Here is a 12,978-nt window from a genome sequence, read left to right on the forward strand (position 1 = left end):
AAGAAAGTCAACAAAAAAACCATTAGAACGGTAGGAGTGTACTCTCTTGGACCCTATAGGTCGCCATAGGAAGGTACTTATTGCAACTTGAAGTCTCAGGAAAGGCCTTCTAGAATAACTGAGAGCACAGTTGAAATAAGAATAAGGGCCGGGCGCGGTGGCTCAAGCCTGTAATCCCAGCATTTTGGGAGGCTGAGATGGGCGGATCATGAGGTCAGGAGATCGAGACCATCCTGGCTAACACGGTGAAACCCCGTCTCTACTAAAAAAAATACAAAAAACTAGCCGGGCGAGGTGGCGGGCGCCTGTAGTCCCAGCTACTCAGGAGGCTGAGGCAGGAGAATGGCGTAAACCCGGGAGGCGGAGCTTGCAGTGAGCTGAGATCTGGCCACTGCACTCCAGCCTGGGTAACAGAGCGAGACTCCGTCTCAAAAAAAAAAAAAAAAAAAAGAAATAAGAATAAGAAGTAATAGCCAGGTGCAGAGAAGGAGGATGAGTTTTCTAAGCAGAGGGAACAAGAACAAAGGCTCAGAGGTAAGAGACAATGTGACCCAACAGAAACTGCAGGTAATGCAAATAACTAGGGCACAGAATTTAAGATGCATCATCAACGACTAGTAGTAAACAAAAGCTAGTACCTAAGAGTCTTAGGGCCATGTTAAGGTGTTTAGGCTTTATCCTGAAGGCACTGGGGACAGGGAGGGTCTTGAAAATTGTTATTTTATTTATATTTTTAATGGCCATTTATTGCATCACTTTCTCTTGGCAATATGAAATAATCCACAGAATTTTAAAGTGTATGGCTATAAAAGACTATTTGTTTCTTGGTACAGTAACCTTTGATATTGTCAATGAAAGAGAGGCATTTAAATTAACTTATTGAAAACTCTTTTGCTTGTTACTGTTCTAGGAGCTGGTTGGTGGGCACATAATCATGTTTGTTTTAGGAAGATAACTTTGTGGACCATATGAAGAGGCTAGAGGAGGAGAAATAATTCCAGCTGAACCAAGGAGAGCTAACGGGGGTCTCGGAAAACGCAATGGCAGTAAAATGTAGAGAAACCATTAATTTCATTCACTGTAATATACCATACTGTGTGGATGCAAGAGACCAGACAAGTTCCTACTCTCAAAGAGTTAATTTTTTTTTATTATTTTTTAACTTTTATTTTAATTTCAGGGTACATATGCAGGTTTGTTATAGATAAAATACGTATCTTGGGGGTTTGTTGTACAGATTATTTTGTCACCCAGGTAGTAAGTATGCTACCCGATAGGCAGATTTTTGATCCTCGCCCTCCTCTCTCCCATCCTCCACCTTCAAGTAGGCTCAGTGTCTATTGTTCCCTTCTTTGTGTCCATTTGTACTCAATGTTTAGCTCCTACTTATAAGAAAGAACATGCGGTGTTAGTTTTCTGTTCCCACATTAATTTGCTCCAGTGCCATCCCTGGCCTTCAGCGCCATCCAACGTTGCTGCAAAGGGTATGATCTCTTTTTTTATGGCTGCAAAGTATTCCATGGTGTATAGGTACCACATTTTCTTTTATCCAGTCTACCACTGATGGGTATTTAGGTTGGTTCTATGTCTTTGCTATTAATACTTTGAATAGTGCTGTGATAAGCCTATGTGTACATGTATCTTTATGGTAGAACAATTTATTTTCCATTGGGTATATACGCAATAATAGGACTGCTGGGTCAAATGGTAGCTCTGTTTTAAGTTCTTTGAGAAATCACCAAACTGCTTTCCACAGTAGCTGAACTAATTTACACTGCCACCAACAGGGTACAAGCATTCCCTTTTCTCTGCAACCTCAACAGCACGTTATTTTTAAAATAATAGCCACTCAAAATTTATTAAATTTTTAAAAATAATAGCCATTGTAACTGGTATAAGATGGTATCTCATTGTGGTTTTGATTTACATTTTTCTAATGATTAGTGGTATTGAGCCTTTTTTCAGATTTTTTTGGTTGCATGTATGTCTTCTTTTGAAAAGTGTCTGTTCATGTACTTGGCCTACTTTTTAATGGGGTTGTTCATTTTTTGCTTGTTTCTTCTAGATTCTGGATATTAGAACTTCGTCATGTACAGAGTTTGCAAATATTTTCTCTCATTCTGTTTACTCTGTTGATGGTTTATTTTGCTGTGTAAAAGCTCTTTAATTAGGTCTCATTTGTCAATTTTTGTTTTTGTTGTAATAGCTTTTGTGTCTTCGTCATGAAATCTTTGCTGGGGCCTATGTCCAGAATGGTATTTCCTAGATTTTCTTCAACAGTTTTTATAGTTGTAGGTTTCACATTTAAGTCTTTAATCCATCTTTAGTTAATTTTTGTATATGGTGTAAGGAAGGAGCCTAGTTTCAATCCTGAAGAATTTTAAACAGGCAGGTGATATGACCAAGTAAGTTCTTTAGAAAGGACATTTTTAAAATTTATTATTTTATTTTCTGAGATGGGGTCTCACTCTGGAGTACAGAGGCATAATCATGGTTCACTGCAGCCTTGACCTCCTGGGCTCAAGGGATCCTCCCACCTTGCCTCTCAAGTAGCTGGGACTTCAGGTATACACCACCATGTCCAACTAATTTTTTTTTTTTTTTTTTTTAAGATGGGCGTCTCACACTGTTGCCCAGGCTGGAGTGCAATAGCATGATCTTGGCTCACTGCAACCTCCGCTTCCCAGGTTCAAACAATTCTTCTGCCTCAGCCTCCCGAATAGCTAGGATTACAGGTGCCCACCACCATTCCCAGGTAATTTTTTTGTGTTTTTAGTACAGACAGGGTTTCACTATTTTGGCCAGCCTGCTCTTGAACTCCAGACCTCATGATCTGCCCGCCTCAGCCTTCCAAAGTGCTGGAATTACAGGCATCAACCACCGTGCCCGGCCTAATTTTTTAATTTTTAATTTTGCAGAGACAGGATCTCACTATGTTGCCCAGGCTGATCTCAAACTCTGGAGCTCAAGTGATTCTCCCACCTTGGCTTTCTAAAGTGCTGGGATTATGGGCCTGAGCCACTACACCTGGCCCTTAGAAAGAACATATTTTAAAACAACGTCAGGTAGAGGGAGGAGAAGAGAAATGGAGAAGGGAAGATGGAGTCAGGTAGGTGAGCTACATTAAGCTGTGCTAGTGTTCTGGGTGGGAGGTGACGGTGGCCTGAACTGATGCAACACAATGTGAAAACACAGAAGCAGAAACTGAAGCATCTAACAGACCTTTCTGACTGACAGACATCAGGATGGAGAAGAGTTGCAGAAGCCCTAGAGAGTTCTCCTGCACTGAGGCTGAGCCATTCTCTAAGACAAGCAGGTTTTGGGTGAGACCAATGATGACATCAGGCTTGGACCTGCTGAATGAGGCATACAGATGAAAATGTCCACTGCTTTTCTAATTAGGAAAGATTATTAGAAACTTACCTGTTTTTGTCAAATGATGTTCTAGCCAAACGAGACTGCAAAATAGCTGTTATCTATTAAAACAGAACCAGAAAAAAAGTATGAATATAAGTATTTATAAGTAAAATATCAATGCAAGTTAATTGGCAATCAAAGACACACATTGTTAGGAATACTTACCATGGCGGTTTGGTCACCCAATTTGTCAAGGCAGGATGCTCTGTGAAGCTACAATATCATAAACAAACATGAATTTATTTTTTCTCTCAGATGATATGAAGTATTTCTTTAGAAGCAATGAGAAACAGCAATCATTCTGTTAACAGTCAAGATTATTTCTGATATACCTATGGCTGCTTCCTAATATATAGTTTTTAAACTCAACATTTTAAGTCAATCTGCTACATATTTAGAAAACAGATGATGATTTGGGTAAGGTATATAAATACAAGATTTATAAAAACAGTTTCTGCCTCAGTTTGCTTTGAATTTTCTACCCAGCAAGTGCTTACCTGAAGCAACGTCTCCACAACATCTTCCACTTTCCCGGGAACATCCAATTCAAAAACATATTCCATTTTGCCCTAACGAAAAGGGGAAGATATCAAAATACAGGAAGAGAAGCAGTGTGTCAAACTATGCTACTTTAAGAACATGTATACAGAACCTGCTATAATAAAATCTGCATAGTGTAACCTCCCCGCTGGAATGAGAGTTCTAGGAGAGCAAGTCTACATAATTTGCTGCTATATTTATTATTTCCTTCCTTCTTCTAACTTTGGGTTTAGTTTGCTCTTCTTGTTCTACACCCTTAAAGTATAGAGTTAGGATTTTTTGTTGTTGTTGTTGTTGAGACAGAGTCTTGTTCTGTTGCCCAGGCTGGAGTGCAGTGGCACGATCTCAGCTCACTGCAACCTCCATCTCCTGGGTTCAAGTGATTTTCCTGCCTCAGGCTCCCGAGTAGCTGGGGCTACAGGTGTGCACCACCACACCCGGCTAATTTTTGTATTTTAGTAGAGATGGGGTTTCACCATGTTGGCCAGGCTGATCTCGAACTCCCGACCTCAGGTGATCCACCTGCCTCGGCCTCCCAAAGTGCCGGGATTACAGGTGTGAGCCACCACGCCCCGCCTAGAGTTAGGATTATTTGAGATATTTCTTCTTTCTTAACATAGACATTTAATTATATAAACTTCCGTGTTTATACTGCTTTTGCTGCATCACCTAAGTTTTGGTATACCGTGTTTTCATTTATCTCAAGATTTTTAAATTTCTCTTTTGTTTTTTTTTTCTTTGACCCACTGGTTTTTTGAGAGAATGTTGTTCAATTTTCACGTATTTGTGAATTTCTCAGTTTTCCTTCTGCTGTTGATTTCTAGTTTCATTCCATTATGATTGGAAAAATGTAAGCACTATGATTAATCCTCTTAAATTTGTTAAGACTTGTTTTGTGACCTCACATGTGATCTGTCCTGGAGAATATTCCATGTGCTGGAGAGGAACGTGTATTCTGCTGCTGTTGGGTGGAAAGCTCTGCATGTCTGTTAGGTCCATTGGGTCTTACAGTGTTGTGCAAGTCCTCTGTTTTCTTACTGATGTTCTATCTGAATGTTCTACCCATTGTCGAAAGTGTGGTATTGAAATCTCCTACAATTATTGTGTTGCTATCTATTTCTTCCTTCAGTTCTATCAATGTTCGCTTCATATATTTAGATGTTCTGAAGTTGGGTACATACGCATGGTGATGATTAATTTTATTTTATTTTATTTTATTTTATTTTATTTTATTTTATTTATTTTTTTTTTTTTTAGACGGAGTCTCGCTCTGTCGCCCAGGCTGGAGTGCAGTGGCGCGATCTCAGCTCACTGCAAGCTCCACCTCCCGGGTTCACACCATTCTCCCGCCTCAGCCTCCGAGTAGCTGGGACTACAGGCGCCCGCCACCACGCCCGGCTAGTTTTTTGTATTTTTAGTAGAGACGGGGTTTCACCATGTTAGCCAGGATGGTCTCGATCTCCTGACCTCGTGATCCACCCGCCTCGGCCTCCCAAAGTGCTGGGATTACAGGCTTGAGCCACCGCGCCCGGCGATGATTAATTTTATATGTCAGTTTGACTGGGCCATGGAGTGACCAAATGTTTGGTTAAACATTATTCCTGGGTATATCTGTGAGGATGTTTCTGGATGAGATTAGCATTTGAATTAGGAGACTGAGTAAAGCAGATTGCCCTCCCCAATGTGGGTGGGCCTCATCCAATTCACTAAGGGCCTAAATCTAATAAAAGGCAAAATGGGAAAAACACTCTTTCTTCCTGTCTTCAAGTTGGGATATTGGTTTTCTCCTGCCTTCAGACCTGGATTCAGATTCAGACTAAACCCCATACCATTGGCTCTCTCCTGGGTCTGGATTTCTTGGCCTCTATAATCACATGATTCAATACCTTGTAATAAATCAATTTCTCTCTCTGTATATATACATATATACAGACATATACCCCTAGATGGGGGGTATATACCCATCTGGGGTATATGTCTGTATATATGTATATGCATATGTATGTATGTACACACACATCCTATTGGTTCTGTTTCTCTGGAGAACCCTGACTAATGCATGCACATTTGTAATTATCTTTCTGATAAATTGACCCTTTTATCATTACATAATATCCTTCTTTGTCTCTTGTGAAAGTTTTTTATTCAAAGCCTATTTTGTCTGATATAAGTATGGCCAGTTCTGTTCTCTTTTGGTTACCAAGCATGGAATATTTTTTCCCATCCTTTCACTTTCAGCCTATGTGTGTCCTTAAACCAAAAATGAGTCTCTTGCAGATGGCGTAGAGTTTTAGATTTTATTTGTTTTAATCCATTCAGGCACTCCACATTTTTTGATTGGGGAGTTTGATACACAGAGGGTAATTATTGATAGTGAGGGACTCACTATTGCCATTTTAACTGTTTTCCGTCTGTCTTGTAGCTCATTTGTCCTCTTTTGTCCTCTGTCTCCCTTTGTGTTGACATTTTATTGTGACATATTTTGATTCCTTTCTCATTTTCTTTTTTAAAATTTATTTTGATAGTTGTTGTGGTACAGGTGGTTTTTGGTTACATAAATAGGTTCCCTGAGGTCTTGGTTTACCTGTCACCTAAGCAGTGTACACTGTACCCAATATGTAGTTTTTTATCCCTCCCCACCCCCCAATCCTTCCCCCTAAGCCCCCAAAGTCCATTAGATAATTCTTTTATTTATTTTATTTTATTTTTTTGAGGCGGAGTCTCACTCTGTCACCCAGGCTGGATGGAGTGCAGTGGCGCTATCTTGGCTCACTGCAAGCTCTGCCTCCCGGGTTCACGCCATTCTCCTGTCTCAGCCTCCCGAGTAGCTGGGACTACAGGCGCTTGCCACGCCCAGCTAATTTTTTGTATTTTTAGTAGAGATGGGGTTTCACCGTGTTAACCAGGATGGTCTCGATCTCCTGACCTCGTGATCCGCCTGCCTCGGCCTCCCAAAGTGCTGGGATTACAGGCGTGAGCCACCGCGCCCGGGTCCACTATATAATTCTTATGTCTTTGCATCCTCATATCTTAGCTCCCACTTATAAGTGAGAACATACAATATCTGGTTTTCCATTCCTGAATTATTTAACTTAGAATAATGGCCTTTAGCTCCATCCAAGTTGCTCAAAGGCCATTATTTCGTTTTATTTTATGGCTGAGTCATATTCCATGGTGTATATATAGGACATTTTCTTTATCCACTTGTTGGTTGATGGGCATTTATGTTGGTTTCATATTTTTGCAATTGCAAATTGTGCTACTATAACTATGTGTGTGCATGTGTCTTGTTCACATAATGACTTTTCTTTGGGTAAATACCTGACAGTGGGACTGCTGGATTGAAAGGTAGTTCTACTTTTAATTATTTAAGGAATCTCTATACTGTTTCTCTAGCAGTTTTATTAGTTTACATTCCTACCAGCAGTGTAAAAGTGTTCCCTTTTCACCAAACCCATGCCAATGTCTATTATTTTTTGGCTTTTTAATTATGGCCATTCTCACTAAGTAAGGTGGTATCTCACTGTGGTTTTAATTTGCATGACCTTGATAATTAGTAATGGTGAGCATTTTTTCATATGTTTGCTAGTTGTTTGTATATCTTCTTTTGAGAATTTTCCATTCATGTTCTTTGCCTACTTTGACGGGATTATTTGTTTTTTGCTTGCTGATTTGTTTGAGGTTCCTCATAGATTCTGGGTATTAGTCCTTTGCCGGATATGTGGTTTGCAAAAATTTTCTCCCACTCTGTGGGTTGTTTGTTTACTCTGCTGGTTATTTCTTTTGCTGTGCAGAAGCTTTTTAGTTTAATTAGGTCCCATTTATTTATTTTTGTTTTTGTTGCATTTGCTTTTGGGTTCTTAGTCATGAATTCTCTGCCTACGCCCGAGAACTGGAACAAGACAAGGTTACCCACTTTCACCATTTCTATTCAACATAGTACTGGAAGTCCTAGCCAGAGCAACCAGACAAAAAACAGAAAGGGTATCCAAATTGGAAAAAAGGAGGTCAAACTGTCGCTGTCCACCGATGATGTGACCATTTACCTAGAAAACTCTAAAGACTCATCCAAAAAGTTTGTAGATCTAATAAATGAATTCAGTAAATTCTCAGGATAGAAAATCAATGTACACAAATCAGTAGCACTGCTATACACCAACAATGGCCAAGCTGAGAATCAAATCAAGAATTCCCTTCCTTTCATAACAGTTGCAAAATAAAATAAAATAAAATACTTAGGGTTATACTTAACCAAGGAGATAAAAGAGCTCTACAAGAAAAACTATAAAGTACTATTGAATAAATCATAGATGACACAAACAAATGGAAACATATCCCATGTTCATGGATGGGTAGAATCAATATTGTGAAAATGACCATATTGCCTAAAGCAAGCTACAGATTCAATGCAATTCTTATCAAGATACCACCATCACTCTTCACAGAACTCTCATCAAAATACCTTTGTCTATCCTAAACAATCCTAAAATCCATATGGCACCAAAAAAGAGCCCAAATAGCCAAAGCAGTACTAAGCAAAAAGAATAAATCTGGAGGCATCACATTATTCAACTTGAAAATATACTACAAAGCTGGCCGGGCGCGGTGGCTCAAGCCTGTAATCCCAGCACTGGGAGGCCGAGATGGGGCGATCGCCGGAGATTCTGAGAACACCTGGCTAACACGGTGAAACCCCCGCTCTCTACTAAGAAATACAAAAATAGCCGGGCGAGGTGGCAGCGCCTGTGGTCCCAGCTACTCGAGCTGAGGCCGAGAATGGCGTGAACCCGGGAGGCGGAGCTTGCAGTGAGCTGAGATCCGCCACTGCACTCCAGCCTGGCTTACAAAGGCCGACTCACCTCAAAAAAAAAAAAAAAAAAAAAAAAAAAAAAAAAAAAAAAAAGAAATATAATTACAAAGCTGGCCGGGCGCCGGGTGGCTCAAGCCTGTAATCCCAGCACTTTGGGAGGCCGAGATGGCGGATCACGCAGGTCAGGAGATCGAGACCATCCTGGCTAACACGGTGAAACCCCGCCTCTACTAAAAAATACAAAAACTAGCCGGGCGAGGTGGTGGCTCTCTGTAGTCCTCAGCTACTTGGGAGGCTGGAGGCAGGAGAATGGTGTGAACCCGAGGCGGAGCTGCAGTGAGCTGAGATCCGCCACTGTACTCCAGCCTGGGCGGCAGAGCAAGACTGGCCTCAAAAAAAAAAAAAAAAAAGAAAAGAAAATATACTACAAAGCTATAGTTACTAAAATAAAGAAGGGACTAGTATAAAAATAGGCAATACAGACCAATGGAAACAGAATAGACAACCCAGAAAATAAAAGCCAAATACTTATAGCCACAACTGATCTTTGACATAGCATACAAAAACATAAAGTGGGGAAAGACACCCTATTCAATAAATGGTGCTGGGAAACGGCGCAAGCCACATGTAGAAGAATGAAACTGAATCTCATATCTTACTTATACAAAAATCAACACAAAGATGGATCAAAGACTTAAACCTGGGGTGTTGAAACCATAAAAATTCTAGACTATAATATATTGGAAAACTCTTTCATATCTTCTATAGGTATTTTCTCTGTGGTTACTCATGGTCTTATATAAAACATCTTAGAGTTATAATTCTCTTAATCTGTTAACAAAGCCCAGTCACATACAAAACTATTCCTTCAAATACCTGTCTTCCTTTATGTTAATGACACTTCAAATTACATTCATTTATATTGTGTATTCATTAACACAGATTTCTAGTTATGGGTTTTATACTTTTGTCTTTCAATTTGTATACTAGAATTAAAACTGATTTACACACCACCATTACAGCCCTACAGTATTCTGTGTATTTGCCTCTTTATCAGCAAGATTTATAATTCCTACATTTTCATATAATTGGTGTTTAGTATCTTTTTGTTTCAAATTGAAGGACTCACTTTAGTATTTCCTATAAAGCAGATCTAGTGGTGGTAAACTCTGAGCTTTTGTTTATCTGGGAAAGTCCTTATCTCTCCATTTTTTTCAAGGACAATTTTGCCAGATACAGTGCTCTTTGTTGCATGCTTTTGTTTTGTTTGTTTGTTTGTTTTATTTTGCTTTGTTTTACCATTCTGAATTCTATCATCCAATTTTCTGACCTGCAAGTTTCTGCGGAAAATCTGATCATTTTATAAATTTCTTCAGACCAGTTACTTTTCTCTGCTGCTTTCAAAATTAACTCTTACTTCTGATAACATGATTATCATGTGTCTTGTAAGGACATCTTGAAGTCCTCCCGTGGAAGACTTCTTAAATCTGGATATCCATCTCTTCCCAGTTTTGGCAAATTTGGGACCACATTATCTCTTTAAATACACTTTCTGTTTTCTTCTTTCTTGAACTCTCGCGATATTATGCATTTGGTCCACTTGACGGTGTGTCATTAGTACTTTAGGCTTTCTTAACTCTTTTTCATTCTTTTTTCTCTTAGTCTTAATTGACTGATAATTTCCAAAAGACCTGTGCCCAGTTTGTTGATTTTTTTCTTCTGTTTATGTCTGTGCTGAACTTCTCTAGTGAACTTTTAGTTAAGTTACTGTATTCTTCTCCAAAATTTCTGTTCAGTTCTTTCTTTATATTTTCGTTAATATTCCCTTTGTTGTACTTTATTTTCTTCATGCATAATTTTCCTAAACTCATTAAGCATCTTTTATGACAATAGCTCTTGAATTCCTTGTCAGGTAATTAATATAGCTCCTTTTCTTTAGGTTGGATTCTGAAAATTTATTTTGCACCTTTGATTGAACTATTTTTCTGACTTTGTGCTCCTCTAACTCTGTGCTAACATCCACACATTAAAACAACAACAACAAAAAATAGTTACCTCTCCAGTCTCTCTAAGGACTGGTCATACAGGAGAGACCTCTCATTAACTCCAGTCTACTAGAGATGCTGGAGGCCTCTCTCTTTCTATGGAAGTGTCTTCTCTGGACGGCGCATGTAGATTCCTAATTAGAGAAATTCATTGGTTTCCCATTCTCTTTTTCAGAAGCTTGAATCCTTTTGCTGTCTCTGGTGTCTAGATGTCTTCTGTAACACAAGTCCTTTGAAGCAGTAGCATGCTACCCAGTTCTCTTTTGCTATCAGTGGCTCCAGGCATCTAGAGCATGCAGGATTCCATCTGTACTTGAGACAGAAGAGACAGAAGCCAACCTCAGCAGTTCCTGAAAAGTCAGGAACTCTTGGATGTATAGTCCAATTTCTTTCCCTCTCCAGGGTAGCTAGAAGCTGGGAAATGTCTTCTCAGTCATGTGGTGCTGTGTGGGACTGGATGATGGCCAGGATAGTGACACACAAATTTTATACCGCTTTGATGTGTTAGTTTCATGCTCACCAGGTGCAGGATCCTCTTAACTGGTTTCTAGATTTCTCATAAAGGGAATTTGTCCATGTGTTGTTGAATCAGTGTCTTCATTAAGAGGAAGGGGGCTAGAACTTCCTATTCTGCCATCTTGCTGCTGTCATTCCACCTACCCCCTTTTTTAAATCCGAGAGTGCTTTTAATATTTTAATTCACATTGGAACAAAAGAGCTTTTCTACCAGACAACCTCACTTTTATTTCCTTTCACATAATTTTTCAATGAACCATGTGCAGGCATTAATAATTCAGCTGGCTCATGAGAGCCTTTAGAGGGACAGCACCCCAGGTGAGCGGGTTCTCAACTTGGGGGTAGGGTTTCCTATTGCCCAGAGGCTTTGTCAATGTGGAGGTGCTGTAACAACAACAAGGGGAGCAGTGTACAAGAGGCACGAACAGGGGAAAGAGCTGTAATGCTAGCCACAGCCCAATGTCCAATAAAAGAACCATCCTGCCCAAAAATGCCAAGAGCACCACTTGAAAAGGCCAATTAAATCTCAGTGTATTATACTTTCTGACTAATCAGTGCAGGCAGTATTTCTTTTGTCCCAGAAAACCTGAGGCCACTGAGTATACAATTTGTGTCATTTAAGAGATTGTAGACTGGCCTGAAACCTAAATTCAGTCAGCCTACACTACAAGCTGCCCACAAAGGATGGCTTTTCCTAACTCACACAGATCTCTTATGTTTATATGAGCACTAGCCCCCGGCCCTAGGTCCTGTAAAACTCTCTTTTTAGTAGGAGTTATCCCTCTACTATGGCTAAGCTAAAGTACAAAGAATTGAAGTACAGAAATAGTTAAATGAAATACCTATGCTTACTTGAAAAGTCCCAGGGAACTAGACATTGTATCCAAGTCTACTCATAGTTTCACCTAATTAAGAGTACTTACAAATTATTATTGGAGTTCTCAAATAAGAATATGTTATGTAAATCCTCGAAAAATATTTCAGAAAATTTTAAAAACTAAATGTTTTGTAATGTACTGGTAAATTCTCAGTAACACCCAGTAAACAATCTTTATAAATAATGTATATTCATTTTAATTTAATCAAATCATTTGGAGTGGTTTTTCTGGATTTAGGCACTTTTTAAATTCAAAACTTAATTGAATTCTCTGAACTAAAACCTGTGGTTTCCTTTGGGTAATTCTGTTGTAACTTCCAGGTAAGAAGCTTTTAAATGCTCATTATTATTATATTTTGATTAAAGATGCACAGAGTCACAAAATTTTACTGCTCAAAATGACTATATAAATTACCGGAAATACATGAAAAGCTTTACTTTAATTCCCTTTCTATTTTATATGGTGCAACAAATATTATGTTCTTTTAATGAAATATACCTACAAGAAAATCAATACTTGTAAAAATAATAAATCAAAATGTTTCACTGTAAAGAGTAACTACAAATTAGGACAACTATAAATCAAATGTTTTAAATCATTGTTATATAATCTCTAGTTCCAAAAGTATTTGTTTTAGTATTAGTATTAGTATGGCTTTTAAAGTACTGGTGTTAAAATAACAACATCAAATTAAAAAGAGAATAATCCATAATAAGAGAGCAACAATTACAAGATAAATAAATACAGATGGGATGTTTATGAATGCCATCAC

The 12,978-nt window shown here is 38.8% G+C and overlaps 1 protein-coding gene across 1 annotated transcript in view; it reads right to left on the minus strand.

The window, feature by feature from the left end:
• NSMAF (neutral sphingomyelinase activation associated factor) overlaps positions 1-12,978 on the minus strand; it is a 77,737-nt gene that overhangs the window by 37,168 nt on the left and 27,591 nt on the right. Inside the window, 5 exon segments of the mRNA XM_009213075.4 lie at positions 3,424-3,476; positions 3,583-3,630; positions 3,915-3,986; positions 12,652-12,689; positions 12,692-12,704. Of these exon segments, the coding sequence (XP_009211339.2) occupies positions 3,424-3,476; positions 3,583-3,630; positions 3,915-3,986; positions 12,652-12,689; positions 12,692-12,704 (224 nt within the window).

Source organism: Papio anubis, chromosome 8, assembly GCF_008728515.1.
Source record: "Papio anubis isolate 15944 chromosome 8, Panubis1.0, whole genome shotgun sequence".
Lineage (NCBI taxonomy): Eukaryota > Metazoa > Chordata > Mammalia > Primates > Cercopithecidae > Papio > Papio anubis.